The 26,178-nt window shown below is 40.9% G+C and overlaps 1 protein-coding gene across 1 annotated transcript in view; it reads left to right on the top strand.

Annotated features, from left to right (window-relative positions):
• The window catches only part of CSMD1 (CUB and Sushi multiple domains 1), a 2,028,540-nt gene that overhangs the window by 1,599,747 nt on the left and 402,615 nt on the right, over positions 1 to 26,178 (top strand). The window contains exons 24-25 of the mRNA XM_084623138.1: positions 15,998 to 16,189; positions 21,895 to 22,021. Coding sequence (XP_084479264.1) covers positions 15,998 to 16,189; positions 21,895 to 22,021 — 319 coding nt within the window. The remainder of the gene's footprint in view (positions 1 to 15,997; positions 16,190 to 21,894; positions 22,022 to 26,178) is intronic.

The raw sequence follows: 26,178 nt of genomic DNA, 5'->3' as shown, positions 1-26,178 counted from the left end.
AATAAGAAAAATACTGAACAGAAGCTTTTGGAGTTTTCATTCAGTAACTTACTGGATTACAAGGCTTGTTCCAAAGAGAAACTTCACACCTGCAGTCTGCAATAAGAAAAATGAAAAACAATACCAAATGATTAAATGTGTGTGTGCATGCACATGTATATCTACGCACACATTTATTCTTGTTCCAGCTGTAAGTTTTAGAATTTCAATAAAATGAGATGAGTGATCTTATATCATCAATCTAAATTCAAGTACATGCACAAAAACTATATTAAAAGAACTTGTAAAGTCAGGCCCATGCATCCTTATTAGGCTCCCTTATCTGCATGTATTATCATAGAATAATAGAAAAGTAGAACTTCAAGGGGACCTCAGTAAGTCATCTAGTCTTTAATTATATGGTCATATACAGTGTTCTTTTTTTTTCTTTTCTTTTCCACCAATCCCCTTATTCCACACACTCTCAATTCTGCTCTCAAATGAGGCAGGAGTCCTCAACAGCCTCATCCACTACATAATGCTGACTAATTCTCTATGCACCATCCATGCAGTCCACTGAATGAGACAGGGTCCTACATAGAGCTGGTTAGAGACTCTTTTACAGGACCATCATCCATTGAATATACAGTTTCATTGAAATTGAAATGCTTTGTGAAAATGGGTCAATTTTGCCAGAATTTCAGTTAAAAAAATGAAAACCAAAAGTTACAATTACAAAATATCTGGTTTTGACATTTTCAGAACAAAAAATTTCAATTTTTCATTTTGAAATGACTTCTTATTTATTTATTTTGGTATTATAATACACATTTTTAAAGTTGGAGTTATTTATAAAAACAAAATGTTTTCTATGTCCTGAAATGATTTTTTTTTAATTGTCTGTTGTGGAAAATTTTAAAATTTTAATTTTGGCTACAATTTGAAATGAAGGCAGATTTTGAAATCTCTAAATTCTTTACAAAATGGAAATTCTATCTTTTGAAGAGCTGTAATCCTATGGGGAGAAAAAATATTGTATTGTACTAATTAAGAGCTAGCTTTGATAGAATTAGAATTGATATATATGGAAACTATTCAAGTTTTTTATTTTTTTTTAAGTATTTACATTTTCTCAATGTTATGTTTTACGTCCATGCTTTGCTTCTGCACCTCTTGTTTCAGCCTGGGACCAAAAAATCAAAGTGCAGAAAGAGAAGCTGTACTTATGTTATTTCCAGTGCAATAGGAAACATGAAGACTTCTATTACAGATATCAGAGATTTAGGCAGTTTGGATAAGATTTAGACATAAAATGTAGATAATTAAATAGATTTTTGGGGCTGTATCCAAACCAAACTCAGGCTGACCTTTTTCTTTAAAAAAAAAAAAAAAAAGCACTCAGGGGGATAGGGGAAAGGACGGTCCCAGGAAGAGTTGAGGGCCTGGGATGGTTAAAGATATGTGTTTGTCCAGGTTTGTCCAGGTATCATATCCAACATACTCCTTTGGAGTACAGTGCAGTGGGTACTGTACTTCAGCAGGACTAAAATGCAGAGGGATGGGTGTTGAGTACGGTGGGTACTGGGAGTCCTCAGGGCTGGCCTGTGATGGGGCAGGAGTGCAATGCAGCAGTACAGACTGGAGCGAGGAGGTTGATAAGAGTGTGTTGACGGTGTCTGGGTGGCACATGGGAAAGAGTTTTGTGACCGTGTCTGCAGGGGAGGGCGGGCATGGAGCACCTGGAGCATGTTCGCTTGGCCCTCCATAATGTTTAAGAAACACTCTGTGGCTTCATTCTGGCGTGCCACATTCTCCTTTCGGTCCCTTTTCTCGCTGTCCCTCCACTCCTTCAGTTCTTTTTTTTTCAGCCATGGAGTGCATCATGACATCACACAGAAAGTCCTCTTTCGTTCTTCGTGGCTGCTTTCTAATTCTGCACAGATGTTCAGCCGGCGATAACAAAGAGGGAGGCTGGGCTCCCAAGGTCATATCTGTGAAGCCAAAATATAACATTTTACAGAACCATTATTGTTTGCAACACAGAGACCACTGATTTAAAACACAGACACTATTCACATACCTGTCACTAACTGGCTGACCCCAGGCAAGCACACATGAGCTACAAGACTCCCAAAATGGTGACTAACTGCAGGGGAAGGGGAAATCAGTGTTCCAGGACTGTACTGTACACTGGGCACATGGCTCTTGGGGAGAGCCAGTAATGGGGTGGGAGGTACAGTGCTTATAATCATTACTGTCCCCGTATTTCCATAGGCTATGTTCATTATGGAATATGTCTCACTGCTGAGGGTGAGCAGGGAATCAAGGGAGGGTCTTCCCCAAGACTGCGGCTTCTGCCCTGGCCCTTATGAGGCTCGCCTGTGTGCAGCAGTGGTCTCTCCCCTGCCCCCCATGATGGCATAGTGGTGTGGGAAAGTTACCCTTAATGGTGCAAGAAACAAAGCAGTTCTGCCAAACTACCTGCAGCAGCAGATTGCCCAGTATGTCTATGAGAGTTTGCTGGAGATTTCTGAGGCAGCTTCCTGTGAAGTGAGGGAGTAAATCAACACTCTGTTCTGCCGCTCAGACTAGGCATGTGGTGGTATGCACATCATACAGACACAAACCTGCTTTCTGCAACCTTCCTGCCCCCAACAACGCGCTTCAGTGATTCCCAGAATCAAAGCCACTTACCAGGGGCCTCCTCTCCTGTTAGCACTTCATCAAGATCCAACAGCTATGACTAGCTAGCCTCCTCCGGGGTAGAGAAGAGCTCCTGGCTGCATGCATCTCTGACCTCCGAGTCATCCTCTGCCTCTGGGTCCCCCTCCACATCCTCATCCAAGATTTCTTCCTCCTGGCTCGGTCCACTCTTGACTGGCATGCAAGCCACTGAAGTATCCACAGTGGCTTTTACAATGGAGGTGGGGTCACCGCCAAGTATCACATCCAGCTCCTTGTAGAGCAGCAGCTCATGGGCGCAGATCAGAATGGCAATTTGCCTCCCGTGCCTTGTGGCAGGCATTCCTCAGCTCCTTCACTTTGACCCTGCACTGCAGTGCGTCCCAGTCATGGCCCCTTTCTGTCATGCATCGTGAAATCTGTCCGTAGGTGCTTCTTCTCCCCAAATGCTGATGAGGTCCAGCAGCTCAGCATTGCTCCAAGCGGGGGATTGCTTGATGCATGGAGCAGGCGTGCTCACCTGGAAAGATGTACTGAGACCACTGCATGTCTCACCAAGCAAACAAGAAGGGGACTTTCAAAATTCCCAAGGAATTTAACGGGTGGGAAAGACAGTTGGTCACCTTAGGGCAGGGCAATAAAGTTCAAACCGATGACCAGAGAAGCAAAAACAGGCATTGTAGGACACCTCCCAGAGGCCAGTCATAGTGCTGTAATCGACACGGGTGTCTACACTGGCATTGCGGTGCTGTATCCCCGGTGCATAAAGCTGTATGCCTCTCATTGGGATGTTTTTTTTACAGCCCTGCAACTGCGCAGTTTCTGCGCACTAAGTAGCTTGGCAGTGTGTACGCCTCGGGAGTTACAACGCAGAAAGCTGCTTTACTGTGCAGAAACTTCCCAGTGTAGAGAAGGCCTTAGGTTGCAAAGTCAAGCACTGAAAAGTTAAGAAATGCTAGTATTAAGACTTCCCTTGCAAAAGTGTGTATTTATGATGTGATCATTATAATGACATGATAACATACTACTTTTTTCAACAGAGCCCCTTCCTCATTCAGTGCATAGGATGGATGATGCTCAGGCCCCAAACCAACCAAAGCCTGCAATGAATTATTCATTTCTTCATGGTCTAATTTTAGGATGCTCACTGCTACAGTATCTGAATGCCTCATGAGCACTAAAGAATGTATCTCCACTGTGAGCTAAAAAAGTGGTATTCTCCCCATTTAACAGATAGGGAAACAGATCAACAGTCTTGCTCAAGGTCACACAGTGCTCCAGTGGAAGAGTCAGAATTAGAACTCAGAACCTCCTAACCCTATGCTAATTCATCAAGCCAATGGTGCCTGTGGGCCTAAGTATCCACAGTGCATGTTGACTTTGGTTGCATCTGAGTGCTCAGCACTTGTGTAAATCAGGTTCCAGATATTTCAGGATAGGCACACAGATGATGGGAAACACAACTGTCAACATTTTGCTTTAAGTGGTTTGGCCAACATCACATAAGTAGACTTGAAGAGTCAGGGATAAAAGTGAGTTATTGTGTGTAGAGTTCATCTTTCTTAATTACAAGATCAGTAGACATTCTCTAAGGTAGCCTCTGAGCATGTCTACAGGATTGACAGCCAAGGCAGGTGGGAAAAACCCTATTTTGTGAATCCTGCTGGTGCTTAAGTCTAAAAGTTAGGCATTGAAATACCCAAGCTAACCCCCCCCCCCCTGTGAATCTAGCCCCATATGTTGAGTGCCAAGTGATTTCTTTAAATACTATCCACTACAAGATAAATCTGCCAAAATTCCCATTGGATTGTGTTATATCATTGACAGATTGCCTAATCAATGTCTTAAGAATATGTGTTGAGTGCATGTTAGGGAGCTTTTGGGGAAATGAAAGCTTGCAACCTCACTCCCAGAACAAGAAGACTTTTATGAACAGGGTAGGGTCAAATTAGTGGTGGTGCAACTTTCTGTTGTGTAAGCTCATCTATTTTCCTAAATGCATAGCAATGCATTTGAGAAAGTTTGTGCTCTTTTTTTTTTCCTTGTCCAAAGGTAAACTGTGATTCATCACACATGTACAAAAAAAAAAAAAAATCTAGGGCCTTGTATGGATTTTTGGGAAGAAGTGAGGGAGTTCCAAAAGCAGCATTTCTACTATCCTTTCTAAATGTGGTACTGTGACTCAAAGCAAGTCCTTAACATTTCACTGAATCAATTAAACATTTATGAGTTAGCTGTTTCTGAGAGCATACACAGCGGGCAATTTGTTCTGACAGTAATTCATACATATTTCTTTATCTGAACTTTTCTGTCAGTCAATTCAAGTAAAGATTTCACAGCTGGTCCCTTCTCCTGCACATAATGTAGAAATGTTTTTTTTTTTCATATTAGCTGTAGATTTCAATACCATGTAAATTATTTCCAGACATGGTGAGAATACCATGCACTGTCTATCATTGTGAAGTCTCATTGATCTAATTAAATAGATTATGCTATGGCTGCTTAAAATGCAACTACTACTGAATGAGTATTTGTAGGCATTTATGTGTATTTTGAAAGCTGTGACAGTCACAGAACATTAGCACAGGTATCATTTCATACTTCTACTTACTCGTTGGAAGGACAAAAATGGTGCTATAGAAAAAAATAGGTTATGTTTGTGAATTTAAATCAATATCAGTTTAGATAGTGCTCAGCCTTCAACCCTGACAATGTTTCTGATCTTCTCTATGCTATCAAGTTATGTCATATTTGTTAACTTTAAAGCCTTGTGTGGGTGTGTGTGGGTGTGTACATACTTTGCTTATTGAATTAGGATTTTTATATGTTTACCCTTTTTTAATGAGTAGATCCCATTCTGAAACATTTTGCCATATACATGTCTGAAGATGGGGGTGTACTATACCTAAGTTAGAAGATCAGTGTTATTTACAAATAGAAAAACAAACCAAAAGCAAAAGAGCAACTTGTTCTTGACCAAGGCCCAGCGCTATTATTGTAATTATCTATATCAAAAGTATTATGGATTTGTATGAGATATGTTGGGGTCTGCTAGAGTATATGTTGGTCCTGCTCTAGTGCATAATATAAGAGGGCCAAACCTTTTTACTTTTACCCATCCTCCCCAAAACCTCATTATGGAGTTCTTTTTGGATTTTTGTTTTGTTTTGTTTTGTTTTGACAGCACTCTCACACCCAACCCGCACCCCCAATATGAGTTTTGGTGTTAAAATAGGAATTGGCTTTCCCATTTTTTTTTTATTTGGGCCCCAAACTGAAAAAAAAGCAGTTATGTGCTCAGGTCTATGTCCTACATAAATCCCCTTGAGGGTTTCCTTTGGTGGACGCAAAATGAACACCACAGTATGCATGACAATGAAGCTTACAGTTGAAGAATAAGTGTACTTTAAACATTACATATATGCCAATAATTTCCATTTTCTAAATGGAACAATGTTGCTCACGCCATCCTGGTAACCTAGGTAAGATATTACCCAGAGCAGAGCACTGTGAATAAGTGAAATGGGCAGGTGATGAACAGACATTTGTCAATCTGCAAGTCTCTAGGTTTTGGTTTCATTTATGCAAATCAGGAAGTTTTAATTCAACTTTGTCATAGTCATATTCATGTGTGTAGAAAGCATTTGTACACTGGCTGTAGGCAGAAGTTTCTATTTGTTGCAGTTTAATATAAGCCAGAGGTATCTACATTTACTGTGATCATAAGATGCTGTTGTGGTCATATTTCATGACTGAAAAATGAAAATATCTGCTTTGTAACCATAGTCTCATCAGAGCACAGTGATAATTATACAAAGTAACAATGTGACTTCAACAGAAGGTCATTCCTTGGGGGCTTGTGATCAAATATGTGGTCTGGAAAAGGGGTTGGAGGAGAAGTCCTACATATGCTTGAGAGAGAAAAAAAGCTTGGATAGGATGAGGAGCTGGAGATAAGAATCATCTGAATATACATAGATACAGATTCTGTCACCTCCACTCATGTTTAAGGCTAAGATTTTGTCAGGGATATTTTTAGTAAAAGGCATGAACACATCATGGGCAAAAAAGAAAAATTCATAGAAGTCCGTGACTTTTACTAAAAATATCCCTGACAAAATGGGAATCTGCGGGTCCTCACAGTGCCTGAACTGGGGCAGCTGTGCAGGGACTAGGAGCTGCCTGCAGCAGCTGGGGGCTGTGGGGTACCCCTGCCGCCTGCAGCTCCGGGGGTCCCCTGCTGCCTTTGGAGGCTGGGAGCTGGAGGTGTTTCAGATTCCCATGTAAACCAGGAGCTTCGCGGTACCCCACCACCCACAGCTTCAGGGGCTCGTGGCATCTAGGAGCTTGCAAGTTCCTCCATGTCCGCGGCACCACCAACAGTTCCGGGGAGCTCCGCTACCTTCGGGAGCTTGGGGGTTCCCCACCGCCCATGGTGGCTTGGAGCTCTGGGGGTTGCCGGAAGCAGCGGGGGTACCCCGCAACTCCCTGCCCCCGCTGGCGGAAGGGGGACCTTGCAGTTCCTGACCACCACAGGCTGAAGTCACAGAGGTGACTGGAAGTCAGGGATTCCATGACTTCCGCCATCTCCATGACTAAATCATAGCCTTATTTATGTTTAGTAGTATCTTCCTGCATAAACAATCCCATTGATAGTAATGGGCCTCCAAAGAACAGAGGTCCTACTTAGTGTGAATAAGGGTGGTAAAATCTGGGACGTAAATATGCTCTGTTAGTATGAACCTATATTTATCTGGAGTGAATGCAAAATGGTAATTTGAAGCCAGTGGAAAGTCTAGTGTAAAATATGGTAATTGGTCTGATGGTTGGGCTTCAGAAACTAGGCTTCAGAATGGCAGTCTAATTGTGTACTACATGATAAAGAGGGTTTTTTCCAGGTATGAACATGTGCACACAGTATCTCAAAAAGGAGAGAGTAGCTTTGGACTCTCACTCTCTGAATTAATAATTGTTAACTAGAACTTTAGGACATTAAAAATTTCATATTCATTTTCCAAGGTGCTAGCTTCTCATGCTTACAATAGAAATACCTGGGTAATGCAAATACTGAAGTTTTTAATGTCCTCGATAGTATTTATAATTTTAGATCTCATGTATTGGTGAGTATTGTGTATCTGAAATGGGAAATTGAAATCTGTTGCCTGAAATGCGTGAATTATTATGTTCTCTGCAATCAGTCTATATAAGACTTCACCTCAAGTAAAAATGTGATCTGATTTGACTTTAAAATAAACAGACAGAAAATCTTACCTTTTTGTTGTAAATGACCCCATAGAGTTTCAGAAATAAGATTTAAAATAAGAAATGTATTTCTGTGAGGCATTTGATAATTTTTGATACATACATAGGCTAAAAAATCTTATGTCCTTGTTTGATGTTCATATATATTTATTTTACGGTCTCTTTACCTGAACTGTGATTTTTTTGCTTAGAACCCTCAAAGATATCTTTTCATTTGATGATATAAAAATACAGTTCATTACACATTATATAGAGCAATAGGACATGAATAGGACACTTATGTACCTTGTCCTGGTACAGCTGATCGGTGCAACATGAATAGCTTTACTGGGGGAAAAGATTTTTGCTACTCTTTGTGAAAGACACTCCAAGTAAAATGGTAGAAATATTTTAGATTTTGGGAGACCTCATCTGCATTTATCACATTTAGTTTACAAGTAAAATTGGACCTTTATGGTGAGTAGGAGTTGGGGAAGTGCTATAAATAGGTCACATTTTGCCAGATCTGTTGTTAACCTGGGGTAAGTACTGGTTCAAGTCAAGCTAGAACCTGCTGCAAAAGTATTTGATTAGGTACAACTACAAGGTCCCAGATTAACTATGCAACTTCCTTTTCCTCTACTTGCTCCAAACCAATCTATTATAACACATGGGTGGAAGAGTTGAGAAGCCAGGAGGGTTTTTGTGATCACTGCCACTCATAAACAAATGTTACATTGTTGTTGAATGATGGTGCAGTAACATAAAAGAGCTGGCAGAGAAAAACAGGTATAAAACAGATTTTTATACTAGTTTGATAGTATGTTTCATCATCCATGTAAGACTTTACACTTTGAGAATTTAAAATAGATTTCTCACCCTATTTTCTAGGAGATTAATATCCAGATATATAGTTATGGTCACCTTTTCTTCTGAGCACTAAATACATGTTCTGTGGAAGATGAAATTGCAACGATGTGTAAATCTGCACATTTTGTGCAGATAAAGCCCTGTAGACAATCAACTATATTAAATGTCTATAATCCAGTTGGGGTGATAGCTGATACTATTTTGTGTCTAACAAAGACAATAGGCAGTTATGCATAATATGCCTGACACACAGTGTATCGTTGCCTATATGAAGGAACAAAACTTCTCTATTGTGACCCAACTTTTGTTACAATAATCAATATACAGCCTCCCAAAATAACGGTAAGAAGATAAGAATGGCTATAATGGGTCAGACCAAAGGTCTATCTAGCCCAGTGTTCTATCTTCCAACAATGGCCAATGCCATGTGCTTCTGAGAGAATGAACAGAATCAGTAATCATCAAGTGATCTATCCTCTGTCGCCCATTCCCTGCTTCTGGAAAACAGAGGCTAGGGACACCATCCCTGCCCATCCTGGCTAGTAGTCATTGATAGACCTATTCTCCATGAATTTATCCAGTTCTTTTTTGAAACCTGTTATAGTCTTGGTCTTCACAACATCCTCTGGCAAAGAGTTCCACAGCTTAAAGGTGCATTGTGTGAAGATCAAATAAAACCAGTTATTTAATCTGTTAGAGATATTCTCTAGGTGACTATTACCTTGGTATCTAAGTGCCTGTACCGGTAAAGGGACCCATCATATTTATATGACTCTGTGATTGACACCTGTTCCTGTGAATTTCCTGTAAATGCTCAGAATACCCTTATTTGAGTTGCAGATCACACATTCAAAGAATATACATTTGTTTAGATGGTACAAACATATAAACTCACATAGTGCATTTATTTAGTGATGTGACCCCACATTCTATGTAAAATCATCCAAACCCCACTCCCTCCCCACCAAACAAAACAAAACACACCTTGGTTCTTCTGAGTCTCTTATGGAGCCTTAAAACTGCTTCAAACAATAAGCCGAGACTTTCTTCAAGGTGAGGAAATCTTCAGACAGCATATTCAGCTTTCCAGGAGCAGGCCAGTCTTTGGCTGGTAGATCAGTTGCTCCAGTCAGTGTAATTTTGAGTAGCTACCTCCCCTACCAGTGAACACAGATCTGCTGAGTATATTCTCAGCACAGTTTGGGATCTAGATTTCATTGTATTATTATTATTATTATTATTATTATTATTACTATTTAATATGTTGGAATGCCCAAGTGTGCTCGGCACTTTACAGTGCAAATAAATGAACACATTCTGTGTCCTGGAAAGCTTGCAAACTAATAGGCTGCCACAAAGTTCATTATAATCAATTGAAAGCTTTGGCTCACACCCTAATTTCAGACATGACACAACAGTGGGAGGCACAAAATACTAGGCAGGGTAATGATGCATGGGGGTTGTCAAGGTTCCTTCCCCACTCTGAACTCTAGGGTACAGATGTGGGAACTTGCATGAAAGATCCCCTAGCTTATTCTTACCAGCATAAGTTAAAAACTTCCCTAAGGTACAAACTTTGCCTTGTCCTTGAACCGTATGCTGCCACCACCACACATTTTAAACAAAGAACAGGGAAAGAGCCCACTTGAAGATGTCTTCCCCCAAAATATCCCCCAAGCCCCACACCCCCTTTCCTGGGGAAGGCTTGATAATAATATCCTCACCAATTGGTACAAGTGAGCACAGACGTAAACCCTTGGATCTTAAGAACAATGAAAAAAGATCAGGTTCTTAAAAGAAGAATTTTAATTAAAGAAAAGGGAAAAGAATCACCCCTGTAAAATGTGGATGGTAAATACCTCACAGGGTAATCAGATTCAAAACATAGAGAATCCCTCTAGGCAAAACCTTAAGTTACAAAAGACACAAAAAAGGAATATACATTCCATCCAGCACAGCTTATTTTACCAGCCATTAAACAAAAGAAAATCTAATGCATTTTCTAGCTAGATTACTTACTAACTTTACAGGAGTTGTAAGGCTGCATTCCTGATCTGTTCCTGGCAAAAGCATCACACAGACAGACCAAAATCTTTGTTTCTCCCCGTCCAGATTTGAAAGAATCTTGTCCCCTCATTGGGCATTTTGGGTCAGGTGCCAGCAGGGTTATCTTAGCTTCTTAACCCTTTATAGGTGAAAGGGTTTTGCCTCTGGCCAGGAGAGATTTTATAGCACTGTATACAGAAAGGTGGTTACCTTTCCCTTTATATTTATGACAGGGGTTACAGCAATGGGATTATATGGGTACTCCACAGGCTAGTGCACAGAGTGGTGAAGTATTTTCTTTGATTGTATTAAATAAAATGCTTGTCTTTATTCTAATTCTTCGTATAAGTGGCTGAAGTGGGTTTTCAGTGGGGATTTCAAAGAGGAACAGTCAGCAGCCTGGCATATTAACTCCAAAGAAGCACTCCACGTGGAGCAACAGCATGAAAAATAATGGAGGGAGAGATCAATGAGAATTGCAACTGGTATCATGGGTGGAGTTGAGAGGTGGTAGACAAAACAGTTTGCATTGGGGTAGGGGTAGTGAGATGAAGTGCACATAATTAGTTGTTTATCAACATTTCAAAACCAACTGAAAATGAGAGTGTGATGACAGGGTATACAAACCCTGCACCAGCTGCCACTCCATACCTGCAAATCATGCTAGAATTGGAGGAGTTAAAAAGAGGGAACTCCACTCAGATGGGGACAACCCTGAGATGGGAGCAAGTGGTTGAGCTCTCCAGCTCCCAGAGAAAGGTCTGACATCCAGCAGAATCTCTGCCCTTGAAAAAAGGAGAACACAGATCCTCTGGGCTAAGAAGAGGGAAAAGACCTAAGACTTGTACTGGAGATTCAGTGGAATCTTGGATGTACTGTCATACTTCCAAGTCCTCTGAAGTAAGAGAGGCCAATATCCTCACTGAAGTTGCCTACAGGTTTTCTTTCTTTTCCTTATGCTTTTATTTAACCTCATTAGCTAACTGTGGATTGTTTCTGTTTGTTTCACTTTGGACCCTGAGACAATGCTTGCATATCACTTAAACACCTGTGGCTGGCCTGGGTCAGCTGAATCAGGCTCACAGGGCTTGGGCTGCGGGGATATAAAATTGCTGTGTAGACATTTGGGCTTGTGCTGGATCCCAAGCTCTGGGATCCTGATAGAAGGGAGGGTCACAGAGCCCAGGCTCTGTCTTGAGCCTGAACAGCTACACAGCAGTTTTTAGCCCTGTGATCCTGAGTCAGCTGCCACAGGCCAGCCATGGCTGTGCTGCAGGTCTTGTTCCAATGTACATGTACCCTCAGAGGGGAAGGAGCAGCCAGAAGGTCTTGGCCATAGGGCTGAATGCCGACCCTGCTAAATTTACACTCCCTGCAATTCCTGGGGTACAGTGGGGAAGCAATTGGATTTGCACAGTTGTGCTACCCATGTAGCTTCTGAAAGGGGTGCTCTGCCAAGTGCACATTTATGACACATGGCACTAAGAGAAGTAAACAGGATTATGTTTAAAGATTATGGAGAAGTAAACAATTACCAAGAGTGTTATGAGAAGCTCCTATAAACACTTGGCTCTTCCTGGATGTTTGTGTCAGTAGATATACTGAATACAAATACATACATAAATGACAAGTACTCCTACTCTTCAGTTGTTTTTAAAGGGCAGCTGAATATGCAAGTAAATTTCAAAGCACTTCTTTGACATGAAGAATCTTGCACATTGCTGAGATTCTTAGAGTCCAACAGAGAGAGATGAGATTACGTCTGAAAGGTTATGAGGTTATGTCTGAGTGGGAATCTTTTTACACACTAAAGCCTTTGCAGCTATCAATTCTGATATAAAAACTAGACTGTAAATACCGTATTTAAGCTAAGTGGCTATACAGACATTGAAATTATGGTTTTGCTATTATAATTTTGGAGCTCGCATAGGAGTTCACCTTTAAAGTATTATGTTTTCAGGATTTATAAGTATACGGATTTATAGGTATTAATTTTGAATAGTTATGAACATCATTCTATTTCATGTACTTTTTTTCAACAAGTCGTTTGGAGACTGCATTACATGCTTAGATCAAAGGCAAGAGAATCTCTGTGGGCTAGAGCTTTGAGGGGCTTGTGGAAACAGTAAACTTGCTATGAGGCAAGCTGAAAAATATTATAGTAAATATATTATGCATAGGCGCCAACTCTGTGGGTGCTCTGGGGCTGAGCAAGGAGTAATGGTCTCAAGTTGCAGTGGGGGAGGTTTAGGTTGGATATTAGGAAAAACTTTTTCACTAGGAGGGTGGTGAAACACTGGAATGCGTTGCCTAGGGAGGTGGTGGAATCTCCTTCCTTAGAAGTTTTTAAGGTCAGGCTTGACAAAGCCTTGGCTGGGATGATTTAATTGGGGATGGGTCCTGCTTTTGAGCAGGGGGTTGGACTAGATGACCTCCTGAGGTCCCTTCCAACCCTGATATTCTATGATTCTATGATTCTATGGGGAAAAAATGGTGGGTGCTGAGCACCCACCGGCAGCCCCCTATCAGCCCTCCCTCTCCCCCCAGCGTTTCCTGCCTGCCTGTGAGCCCCACAGATCAGCCCCTCCTCCTCCCTCCCCACATCTCCTGCCCGCCGCAATCAACTGTTTCGCAGGTGCAGGAAGGATGTTGGGAGGGAGCGGGGAGGAGCAAGGACATGGTGTGCTTGGGGGAGGGATTGGAACTGGGTGGGAAGAGGCGGGGTGGGGGTGGAATGGGGGTGGGAAGAGGTGGGGTGTGTGGGGGGCCTTGGAGGAAGGAGTGGAATGGGGGTGGGACCTGCAGCAGAACCGGGGGTTGAGCACCCCCCAGCATTTTGGAAAGTCAGCTCCTGTGATATTATGTATGGGGAGGTCTTCAAAAAGTTATAAACTCTACTTTCTAAAGTTAGCATCAGATAATAAACCTCATGACATGAAAATAGACATGCATGCAGGCATACAGGCTCCTTTCTTTTTGACACATTTAAAATATATCAAAAGTCAAAACTACACTACATAAAAAACAAAGCATAGCTCTTATTGCAGTATGGAGCCAAATCTTCATTGTCAGTCACATTTTCTTCTTCTTTTGCTTCAGAGTTCTAATTCTCTTGATAATTAAAATGGTTTATTTGTGAAATTTATGGAGGGTAGGAAGTTGCACAAAGGTCATGAAATTGCAGACTAAGTTAAATGGGGAGGTATACTATATTTAGAAAATTGTAATGTAAGTCAAACAACAATATAGAGGAAAGGAAGAGTGGATAATCTGGCTTGGAAGTTACCAAGGTCTCAATCGTAAACCACTTTATGCATCTGTACAAGAGAATAAGGGGGTGCAAGGCTCCTTGTCACTGTCAAAGGGTGAGCTGGGCTGCTGAGGGATTAAGGTGCCCAGCTCTCAGATTTGTAGATTCTAAGGCTATTTTGATCATCTAGTCTGACCTGTATAACCAGCCCATAGAATTTCTCCAAAATAATTCCTAGAGAATATCTTTTTTTGAAAACATCCAATTTTGATTAAAAATTGTCAGTGATGGAGAATCCACCATGTCCTTTGGTGAGTTGTTCCAATGGTTAATTACTTTCACCATTAAAAAAATTATGCCTCATTTCCATTTTGAATTTGTCTAGCTTCAACTTCCAATCATTGATCATGTTATATCTTTTTCCACTCAGTTGAAGAGACCATTGTTAAATATTTGTTCTCAATGTAGACGTTTAGAGACTGTAATCAAGTTATCCCTTAATCTTCTCTTTATTAGGTGCAAGGAACTCAATCCATTTGGTGTATGACTCTGAGGCAGGTTTTCTAATTGTTTAGTCATTTTCATAGCTCTTCTCTGAACTCTCTCCAATTTATCAGCATCCTTCTTGACATTAAGTCTGGACTGTGCCTAAATCAGGTGACTGAAAGTTATTTGACAACAACCCAGAAATGGTGCTTGCTGTAAGAGAGGCTTCCTTTCTCTTAATTAAAGACCAGGGACTGGGAAAGACCTGATGCAAGTCTCTCAAAAGCAGCCTGAAGAGGGGCAGTCGCCTGAATATCAGCAGAGGCCCAGGATACAGAGTGGGACTGATGGAGGGATCCATGATGTGACCAGAGATGCTCAGTGGAATATGACATAGAGGCAATGCTAGTAAGGCTTTGAGAAGAGCCAAAGAACTGTGTTGGGCTGTGGTGGTGGAGGGTGTGAGGTACAGAGATGATATGATGGAGTGGCCAAATCTGGCAAGTTTGGTATATTATAGTCCTGGGATTGAGAGGAGAGGAAATTGTACATGGAGTAAATGACCACTTCTTTGTATAAACCCTGGGGCTGGAGCCAATGACAGAAGGAGGGACTGGGCTTCCATACACCTCAGCAATGACACCTGAAAGTGGTCAGATGCTCCAGTGACCCAAAGCAAAGAAAGGACCATGCTTGGAAGGGTAGAAGGGTGCTCTTGTGATTTGTTAATCCCTTTCTACTCAGTGTGGAATTGCTTGTCCTGGAGGGTCAAAGGAACTGCTTATCTCTTGCTGTGTCTTAATAACTCACATCCTACAAGAGGGAATGTTTCTTGACAAATGTGTGTGTGTGCGCATTAATGAAAACAAAAACTGAGGTCTGGGTGACCAGACTCTTGGGTGGGGTAGAAGAACTCATGTACATTTCCTCCCATCCCTTACACTCCAGCACGGGCTATTGGCTTTATTAGTGTGTAGGGAGATGGGGAGAGCAGAGGCCACCCCCAGCACACTTCCAGGTATAGGGGCGATGGGGTTTACTTTCCTTGTGGAAAAAGTGAATAGCAAGGACCATATTGTGACTCTGAGTTACAATCTGATCTCTGGGTTTCTCATGGGCAGTTCAAGTAGACACTAATCCTTAGTTGGGGAGTATAATAATTTCATAACGTAGCTCTGAACATTCTGAACTATGGAATGAAGAGTTTGGAAGAGTAGAAGGGGGGCTTGTTCCTGTCTTTTTGGTTTTCCCCTTCCCTACATAATTCACTAGATAGATAAATTATCTTTGGTCACAATGAATAAAGTTAATTCAATTGTGTGAATTTTGTCCCCATGCTATAAAGGGAAAAGGTTTCGTTTCCAGATGGATTATGCTTTTCTTCAGATGGAATTATGTTTTGCTTTGACATTTGTTTTTATAATTCTCTCTGTCTGTTTACAGGTTTTGACCTAGTCAAGTGTGAAGATCCGGGAATACCAAATTATGGCTACAAGATCCGTGATGAAGGACATTTTACTGACACTGTCATTTTATACAGCTGTAATCCTGGCTATACGATGCATGGTAGTAGTGTTATGACCTGCCTAAGTGGAGATCGAAGAGTGTGGGACAAACCTTTGCCTACCTGCCTAGGTAATGTTAACTGTGACTATGTAAAACTCAACATAAACAGATGATTGTGGCTTCTCTGCTAAAAGGAAAAGAAAATATCTTATTTTACATCTGTATTCTACATAAAATGATAGTGTAAGCAATAAGGACGTAGTTATGGTTGACTCTGCACTTTGATGTAGGAGTCAGTCATCATTTTGCCATGCAGGAAGGAGATTGCTGGGTAGCACTGGCTCAGGACAGGACAGTTTCAGCAGGAACGTACATGCCACACCTTTCCTAAAAGTTTGCCAAGAAAAGCTGCTCACCACACTATCTCTTCCCTTCTCCCACCCCATACTTCTGAAGTATACAAGCCTAAGGCTTCCAGACATCCTCCACTGAGGTAATGCACCTCTCATAATGAAAATTACTAAAGATTCCACTAGAATCCTTCAGCTTGTCTTTGTTTGTTTTTCCTGCGTCTGCTGGAGGACCAGTTGCCCCAGGAACTAGTAGACAAATTATCATTATTTTGTTCCAAAATTCAGCTGCTAATTGTAACTGAACCTTCCCAACAGAAATTTCCAATTAGCAATTTGTCCTTATTCTTTGCCCACTTCTGCCTTTAAGAAGCATAATTTAGTCCTAACAATGGAAACAAAGTTAGAAATGTACACACTTCATAAAGGTTCCTTATTCTGCTAAAATTACCTGAAATTACCTTGATGGATTTTGTTTGCTTGAATATCAGTCATCCCAATGGACATAGCATGACTGTCAACAATATATGATATCTCCTTTGAGCTGATGATTTGTCTGCATGTTGATTGATACAATTGGAAAGTTTGATCATTAGAATTCAAGAATTAATATTAAAAAATCCCTCTGAAATATGGAGGTGCTGTTCAAAACTCTATAGTTTTGCACTGAAAGCAGGAATTCAATCTGATTTTTATATGAAAAATACAGTGTACTCTCCCCAAACTCACATCACTTTACATGTACTGACTGAATCATCCTAGAATTTATAACAATATCTGTTAGTGTGTTAAAATAAATAAAATCTGGGTCCTCTAAAAAAAAATAACATCTGCATCAATCTTTTCTGTGTCCCAAATTATCTTAACACTTTATATTTACTTTTCCTAAATAGTTAAAATTAACTGGAATCTTGTGCATAGGCTGTATGGGTTGTAATTAAGCTAAATTATTAATTATTGTATCTCATTTTTATGAGGCCTCAGATAATTCTTAAGTGGGGCTGTGGTGATGGAAGTGACTCAACCAATTGCCACCCATCCTCTACAGTTAATGTCTCTGTAACAATCCCTGTAACTCAGTGCCATAAAGTAGACTGGACTTGTGTCAAAAGTGTTCATTGGTAGATTATTTGGTCCAGCTGTCACTGCTCTTTAATGATTTTGTGGATTCATGCTAGGATGAACATCAGTGCTTGAGGGACTCTCCTTGACACCAATGCACAATGAGTCAGCACTGCTCAGAAAACTGAAGTTAGAAGCACAAAGAAAGCTCTTAAATCACAGACACTGGTATTTTGTGACTTGGCGATCCCTATCCCTCTTACGCATAGTGCCAGTTTCATTAACATAGCCCTCTAAATCGATCAGCCAGTTGCATCTTAAGGGATACATTCACCAGTATTGTTCAGCTGCTTTGTGGTGCTCTGTTAATTCAGAGCTACTCAAAATATGGTTTATCTGGCTGACGTACTCTGGCTGCTTTTTGCATTGCTTTACTATGCTGATGAATCTGCCCTTAAAAAAATAATAAAGTTGATACTATATATTTTTAAATGAGGAGGAATATTATATAATAGCATTTTCATTGGTTTCTTCTTTAGTGAGGTGTATGAATTTTCCCATTATTACAAAAAACTAAGGAAATTCCCTGACAAAAACAACCACATTAAGATGAACATAACTTGAAAGTATATATCAGTAACTTAAAAACATTAAAAACCACAAACATTGGAAGGATGTTGTAGTTGTCCCAAAACCAAGCAATATAAACCCAGGAAATTCAGAGTTAGCTTGCCCTTAAGAAATAGTATTAAGGTGCCCAAACAATGTTAACACTGTCCTTTTGATATGCCATGAAGGGGAGACAAGTGAAGAAAAAAATGTAATATATCTTAAAAAAGAAAAAAAACAGGTCAATCTGATCTGGACTACAAATGCTACAATGCCTTAATCATAATTGCATGGTTATTGCATTATGTCACTACAGGGCAGAGCCAAGCATATTTGGGTGCTTCAGCTGTGAATTTCTTACGACAATACAATAAGATTTCTTGAGTTCAACCTTAAACCATGAGTTTCCTGGGTCTGTAATGTTTAGTTTGGGATAATTTCAATATCCTTTTTTTTATCCTTAATGTTTTGATATATGCACTCAACCTTAATCTCGTTTTAGCAGAGGGATGCTTGTTTTTTTTGTTTTTGGGTTTTTAATTGTCTGGGACTATATGACTGACTTTGAATCCTTAAACTTTGTACTTCCCCTGAAAAGACAGAAAGCTTTGCTTGTGCAAGAACTGCAGGATCACTAACTCATTTAGTTTCCTAGGCCCAACCCCTCAAAAGTATTTAGGCATCTAACTCCCATTGATTTCAATGGGAGTTAGGCACCTAAATACCTTTGAGGATTTGGGCCTTTTTGCTTGTTTGCATCTTTTTTGTTGAAAGAGAATATATTTGGAAGGTATTTGACTCTTAAGGCTATGTCTACACTACACACCACTGGCAACAGCATGTAGTGTATGTGGAAAATACATTGCATCCACGCTGTGGTGTGTTGCTACATGAGTCAGTTGCAACTGAGCCATTAGCGATTATCTTCGAAAAGTCATGGAAAATGGGAGAGATTCCAGAGGCTGGAATAGGGCAAAAATGGTGCCATTCTATAAAGAGGGAAATAACAGCAATCGAGAGAATTACAGACCAGTCAGCTTTACTTCGGTATCTGGAAAGATAATGTAGCAAATAATTAAGCAATCAATTTGAAAACACCTAGAACATAAGGAGGTGATAATAAGAGTCAACATGTATTTGTCAGGAACAAGTCTTATCAAACCTACCTAATAGCTTTCTTTGGCAGGGTAACAAGCCTTGTGGCTAGGGGGAAGTGCTAGATGTGGTATATCTGAACTTTAGTAAGGCTTTTGATACTGTCTCGCATGACCTTCTCATAAACTAGAGAAATGCAAGATAGATGGAGCTACTATAAGATGGGTGCATAACTGATTGGAAAACCATTCCCAGAGAGTAGTTATCAGTAGTTCACAGTCAAGCTGGAAGGGCTTATCGAGTGGGGTCCTGCAGGGATCAATTCTGGTCTAGTTCTATTCAATCAGTGATTTAGATAATGACATAGAGCAGGGGTGGGCAAACTTTTTGACCCAAGGGCCACATCTGGGTGGGGAAATTGCATGCAGGGCCATGAATGTATGGCTGGGGCAAGGGGTTGGGGTGCAGGAGGGAGTGCGGAGTGTGGGAGGGGGTGCGGTGTGGAGGAAGGGACTCAGGGCAAGGGGTTGGGGCAGAGGAAGGGTGCAGGGTATAAGGGGCCTCATGGAAAGGGGTTGGGGTGCAGGAGGGGGTCATAGTGCGTGAGGGGGCTCAGGGCAGTGGTGCAGGGAGGGGTGCAGAGTGCATCAGGGGGCTCAGGGCAGTGGGTTGGGATGCAGGAGGGGTGCAGGGTGTGGCAGGGGGCACAGGGCAAGGGATTGGGGTGCAGGAAGGAGTGCAGGTGTGGCAGGGGGCTCAGGGTAGGGAGTTGAAGTGCAGGAGGTGGCTCAGGGCAGGGGGTTGGAGCGCAGGGTGTGGCAGGGGGCTCAGGGCAGGGAGTTGGGGTATGGGGTGCAAGAGGCATGCGGGGTGCAGGCTCCAATCTGGCACCACTTACCTGGAGTGGCTCCAGGGTGGCAGTGGTGCGCAGTGGGGCCAGGGCAGGCTCCCTGCCAGCCTGCGCTGGCCCCAGCCCCACACCGCTTCGGGAAGCAGCCGGCACCACGACCCTGTGGCCCCTATGGGAGGGGAGGCAGAGGGCTCCACGCACTGCTTTTGCCGGTGGGTACCTCCCCCGAAGCTCCCATTGGCCATGGTTCCTGGCCAATGGGAGCTGTGGGGGGAGGTATCAACAGGCAAGACCAGCAAATGTAGCTCTCTGCTCCCCCTCCCCTAGGGGTCACAGGATCCAGCCCTTGGGCCGTAGTTTGCCTACCCCTGACATAGAGAGTACACTTATAAAGTTTGCTGATGATACTAAGCAGGTTGGGGTTGCACGTGCTTTGGAGCACAGGATTAAAATTCAAAATGATCCGGACAAACTAGAAAAATGGTTTGAAGTAGGATGAAATTCAGTAAGGACAAATGCAAAATACTACACTTAGGAAAGAACAATCAATCACACACACAGAAAATGAGAAAGGACTGCCTAGGAAGGAATACTTCAGAAAGGAGTCTGGGGGTCATAGTGAATCACAAGCTAACAGTATAACATTGTTGCAAAAAAAGCAAACATCCTTCTGGGATTTATTAGCGGAAGTGTTGTAAGCAAGACATGAGAAGTAATTCTTGATCTCTACCACGCACTGATTAGGCCTCAGATGGTGTATTGTGTCCAGTTCTGGGCGCCACATTTCAGGAAAGATGGGGACAGATTGTAGAACGTCCAGAGAAGGGTAACAAAAATTATTAAAGATCTAGAAAACATGACCTATGAGGGAAGTTTGAAAAAACTGGGTTTGTTTATTGTGGAGAAGAGAAGACTGAGGAGGGACATGATAATGGTTGTCATGTACGTAAAAGGTTGTTACAAGGAGAGAGAAAAATTGTTCCGCTGAGCGTAGGACAAGAAGTAATGGAGTTAAATTGCAACAAGGGGTCTTTAGGTTGGACATTAGGAAACAATTCCTGTCAGGGTGGTTAATCACTGGAATAAGTTGCCGAGGGAGGTTGTGGAATCTCCATCATTGGAGATTTTTAGAGCGGGTTAGACAAAGACCTGTCAGGGATGGTCTAGATAATACTTAGTCCTGCCATGAGTTCAGGGGACTGGACAAGATGACCTCCCATGGTCTCTTTTGATCCTGTGATTCTACAATTCAGTGGAAGGCTCTGGAAGAGAGAGGGAAGGCAGTGAGGAAAGGCTTCCCCCTCCCCACCATCAGAGCCTTTCCTTGCTGCTGCAGTCTTTCCCTGAGGTAGGGAAGGGTTTGGCACTAGGGAACTGCCCAAGCTTTCCCCCACTGCCTCTCGCAGCTCAGGGCGTCTTTTCCTGCGGAGGGGAAAGGAACCAGCAGCAGTGAGGCAGCTGGATGTTACTCTGCTAAAAATAGCAGTGTAGATGGTGATCCAATGCTTTGGCAAATTGAAAGTGTGTAGAGCATATACTCACACACGTACCCACACTTTTCAGGTATGTCTTTACTCTACTTGCGTAAGCCATGCTTACCATCTATACTGCTATCTATAACCCTGCTGGGGGCATATGCCAGTAGGTACTATACATGCTACTGAAAGAAGGGTGCAGTGTAGACATACCCTTTTTCTTTATATTATAGAGGCTAATGGTTTTCTGCATGATGTCAGAGGGCTTTTCTTTTATTGTTGTAGGACATGGAAATCAATATGTTTTTGTCTAATTAAAAATAGAGGAAAACATCTAAGTGCTAAATATTATGGCCTTGTATTTAAGAAGTATAATGATTGTTTATTTTGCAGCTGAGTGTGGTGGTCGAATTCATGCTGCTACTTCTGGTCGCATATTATCACCAGGTTACCCAGCACCATATGACAACAATCTTCATTGCACTTGGATTATAGAGGCAGATCCAGGGAAGACAATTAGGTATATGCTTAATTTCAATTCTTAATGTCAGTTGTTAATGTCTATATTTTGTAAATGAAACTCTATGGCAACTAACTACTACACAATACATTATTTTACATTCTGTATATATAGTCCAGTACTTTTTATTATTAATATACTAGATACCACAGAACAGTTAGAAGAGACATGTTATGTTATGTGCATGTTCAATATATTTTAGCTTCATTTAAGTGATAAATACTTGGAAAACCAGGTTTTAAATTCAGTCTTTGTGGATGGCCAAATTCAATTTTCTATTGAATTAGGCCGGGATATTATTACAGATATTTGTATTGCAGTAGCAGCTAAGCATCCTTTTCAGAGATCAGCTTCCCATTTGGGACTATACTAATATGTTAAAAAGACAATCCGTGCCTCAAAGAGTTCCCAGTTGAGATTATACTCTTAAATCTGCATGCTAACCTCAGTCCACTCTGTAAGTCAAATGTCCATGGGAGGTTTGTCCAAAGAGTAGAGGTAGAATATAGCAGTTATGAATTAACTGAACTTTAAAAAGATGATTTTTTTCTAGGCTCTTAGCTGCCATTGAAAATCTCCTCCTTAATTGTTGTAATGTATTTAATACCCTATTGTCACATTCAACGTTACTCTTCAATATGAAAACCTGTGTGATATGGAATACTCAATCAAAATCTATTTTGTTTTGTTTGGCTGAACCTAGCATAGAATGCCTAGTACCCTGCCTAGAGTGCTTGGACACCAGAGTCTATGGAATTTTGGGTCTAACTTGATGCGTGCCTGGTGACAGATTCTCACCTGGAATTAATTGTCATAGGCCCTTTGCCTTCAGTGAGGATATGGCAATTAACACCAGCTGAAGAAGTCTGTTGTGCTTTTATTTTGCAATCCTGACCCATTAGCATTACAAATGTACATGGCACTTTACAGAACAAGGATAACACTCCTGTCCTGGCCACCAAGAGCCTAAATAAAAATAAGACAAGATAGCATTGCAGGAAAAAGAGACTCTGAGGGTTACTAATGATGACAGGAAGGACTTTCTGAAGAGGTGGGAATTTGAAGGAGAGTGGGCATGTGTAATGGATAAGGAACAGGGAGACTGCTCCTGTCAAGGTTCCTCCCCCACTCTGAACTCTAGGGTACAGATGTGGGGACCTGCATGAAAAACCTCCTAAGCTTATCTTTACCAGCTTAGGTCAAAACTTCCCCAAGGTACAAAATATTACACCTTGGACAGGCCGCTACCACCACCAAACTAATACTGGTTACTGGGGAAGAGCTGTTTGGACGCGTCCTTCCCCCCAAAATACTTCCCAAAACCTTGCACCCCACTTCCTGGACAAGGTTTGGTAAAAAGCCTCACCAATTTGTCTAGGTGACTACAGACCCAGACCCTTGGATCTTAAGAACAATGAACAATCCTCCCAACACTTGCACCCCCCCTTTCCTGGGAAATGTTGGATAAAAAGCCTCACCAATTTGCATAGGTGACCACAAACCCAAACCCTTGGATCTGAGAACAATGAAAAAGCATTCAGTGTTTTACAAGAAGACTTTTAATAAAAAATAGAAGTAAATAGAAATAAAGAAATCCCCCCTGTAAAATCAGGATGGTAGATATCTTACAGGGTAATTAGATTCAAAAACATAGAGAACCCCTCTAGGCAAAACCTTAAGTTACAAAAAAGATACACAGACAGAAATAGTTATTCTATTCAGCACAATTCTTTTCTCAGCCATTTAAAGAAATCATAATCTAACACATACCTAGCTAGATTACTTACTAAAAGTTCTAAGACTCCATTCCTGTTCTGTCCCCGGCCAAGACGACTACAGACAGACCCAGACCCTTTGTTTCTCTCCCTCCTCCCAGCTTTTGAAAGTATCTTGTCTCCTCATTGGTCATTTTGGTCAGGTGCCAGCGAGGTTACCTTTAGCTTCTTAACCCTTTACAGGTGAGAGGAGCTTTCCCCTGGCCAGGAGGGATTTCAAAGGGGTTTACCCTTCCCTTTATATTTATGACAGCTCCATGTGTAGGATGTAGGCTCAAAATATAGATCAGGAGAAGAATGTAGGAAATGGGAAAAGGTATGAGAGAAATAAGAGCAGAACAGTTATCATAGAATCATATAAAGGTATGTCTGAAAGGGACTGCAAGAGGACCTCTCATCCATCCCCCTGTGCTACTGCAGGATTAACAATACCTAGACCATCCCTGGCAGATGTGGGAGGCAAAGGCAAAATGAGAAGCTTTAATTTTATGCAGTAATACATTGGAAGCCAATGGAGGGATTCAAGAAGTGGACATCTGGGAACTTCTGAAGTACAGAAAGGACTGGAAGGCTTTTATTCCTCCTTCACTTTCCTATTCCATCAGGGAGGAGGCAGTACTCAGCTTGTGGCATCTAATAAATGCTGCTCACTGGCCTGGCTATTCATTCAGAGGTAGGAGTGCTGATCTTTAGAGGTTCTAAGTGCAGGTTTCCTGCAGTTATCAGGGAATGGGTAAAATAGAACACAAAATTTCACAAATATTGGCCATATTTAGATGGCAGATTTTAGCTTGTACTCATGTTTTTTGAGAAATTTAATATTCAGACAGATAACAGCTCGTGAGCAAAAAGTATTCAAGAGCATTACAAATGAAAGTCACATTGTCCTTTACAAATATTCTTATTAATGATTTTTTATGATTGTAATGATCTTTTGTGATTTTAACATATTTACTGATGGACAATGAAATACCAGTGTTGTACACCAATGAATGAAGGGGTCGGAGACATAACACACCTACCAGATATGCAGTAATTGGACTTGTATAGAATATTAGCTGTCTCTTATTTTTGAGAAAATGGTTAATAAACAGTGTATTACTTTATTTTTGAACAGGTCAGAAGCCTTTTACCTCTGAAATTAAAATAATTAATCTATGAATAAGCTTTAAACTAGGAAAAGACAAGTCTATTAATTGAAATGCACATTTTTCTTGCAATTTCTTCTTCTTCTTCTTCTTCTACTTCTTCTTCTTCTCAGAAATAAAAGATAAATGTATTCCCATATGACTAAACCAAGTGATGAATTCACTCCATTGCAGGTGAATTCAGTGCTTCATTTACATTTTAATAAGAATTACAAATTTGAAATTAATAAAGAATGAAATGAGGAAATAAAAAAACACAACAATTTTAACTAGCAAACATATTTAATATTTATACATTATCATTCTTCAGAGTGAAGATTTTTAAAAATTGAAATTACAGTAAATGCAATGCTGTGCTTCTGATGTGATGCTCCTGAATAGTAACAGAGTTCTGTAAAGTTTGTTTTTACATCTAATATTTTAACTTTTGTAAAATGTAGACTACATAATTCCATTGTGATGCTAAAAGCATTTATTTAGCTTTTTGGTACAGAATCAATGACCTAATTTACCAAGAGATCATGGTTACAGCATCAGTATATAAGGTTCTGGTATTTCCAAATCTCCATTGTTAGACTCTAACTGCCAAATTCAGAAATCTTTCTGAGGTGACTTTATCTCTCTCTCTCTCCCTGTATTTTTAAATAGCCATAATACTCTCACTGATCTGCTGGATATTAATGTTCTTGTACTCCAGCCCTAAGATATATGAATAGTACTGTTTTCAAGGTAACAAAGGTTGAGGGGCCATGCCCAGAGAAATTAACTTTTATTTTCATTTTCTTTGTTTACTGAATTACTCACTTTAGACAGTTCCTTGATCTGTAATAAAATGAGTGCATTGTGCTGAATTACCAAATGGAATAGTGACGAGGAATTTATTTAAGTGGATAGTTTAGCATGTAACATGTTGTACATGCAAGTCAAGAGACATAACTTAAATTCAGATAAGAGGAGGCTCCGTTCTAATAGTTTTAGTGCTACTTAATCCAAAAGAATAAAACCTCCAAAATGAGGTAGTTGCTATTTATTGAATGTTGTCAAACATGCCATGGATGCTCTTTATGTTGGGAGAGCACTGATATCTTAGCAAACATCTCAGTTTGCAGTTCGGGGCCTGATGCCATCATAACTATTCATTTCAATGGCATTGTACCAGCAAAATATTGATATAACATAGAATGGACCCAGAAATATAGTAATTCACATGCTTTACTGTAGTGTGAAAGACGGG

This window comes from Lepidochelys olivacea, assembly GCF_965140295.1.
Source record: "Lepidochelys olivacea isolate rLepOli2 genome assembly, chromosome: 3".
Taxonomy (NCBI): Eukaryota; Metazoa; Chordata; order Testudines; family Cheloniidae; genus Lepidochelys; species Lepidochelys olivacea.
This window is presented reverse-complemented; position numbering and strand designations above follow the sequence as displayed.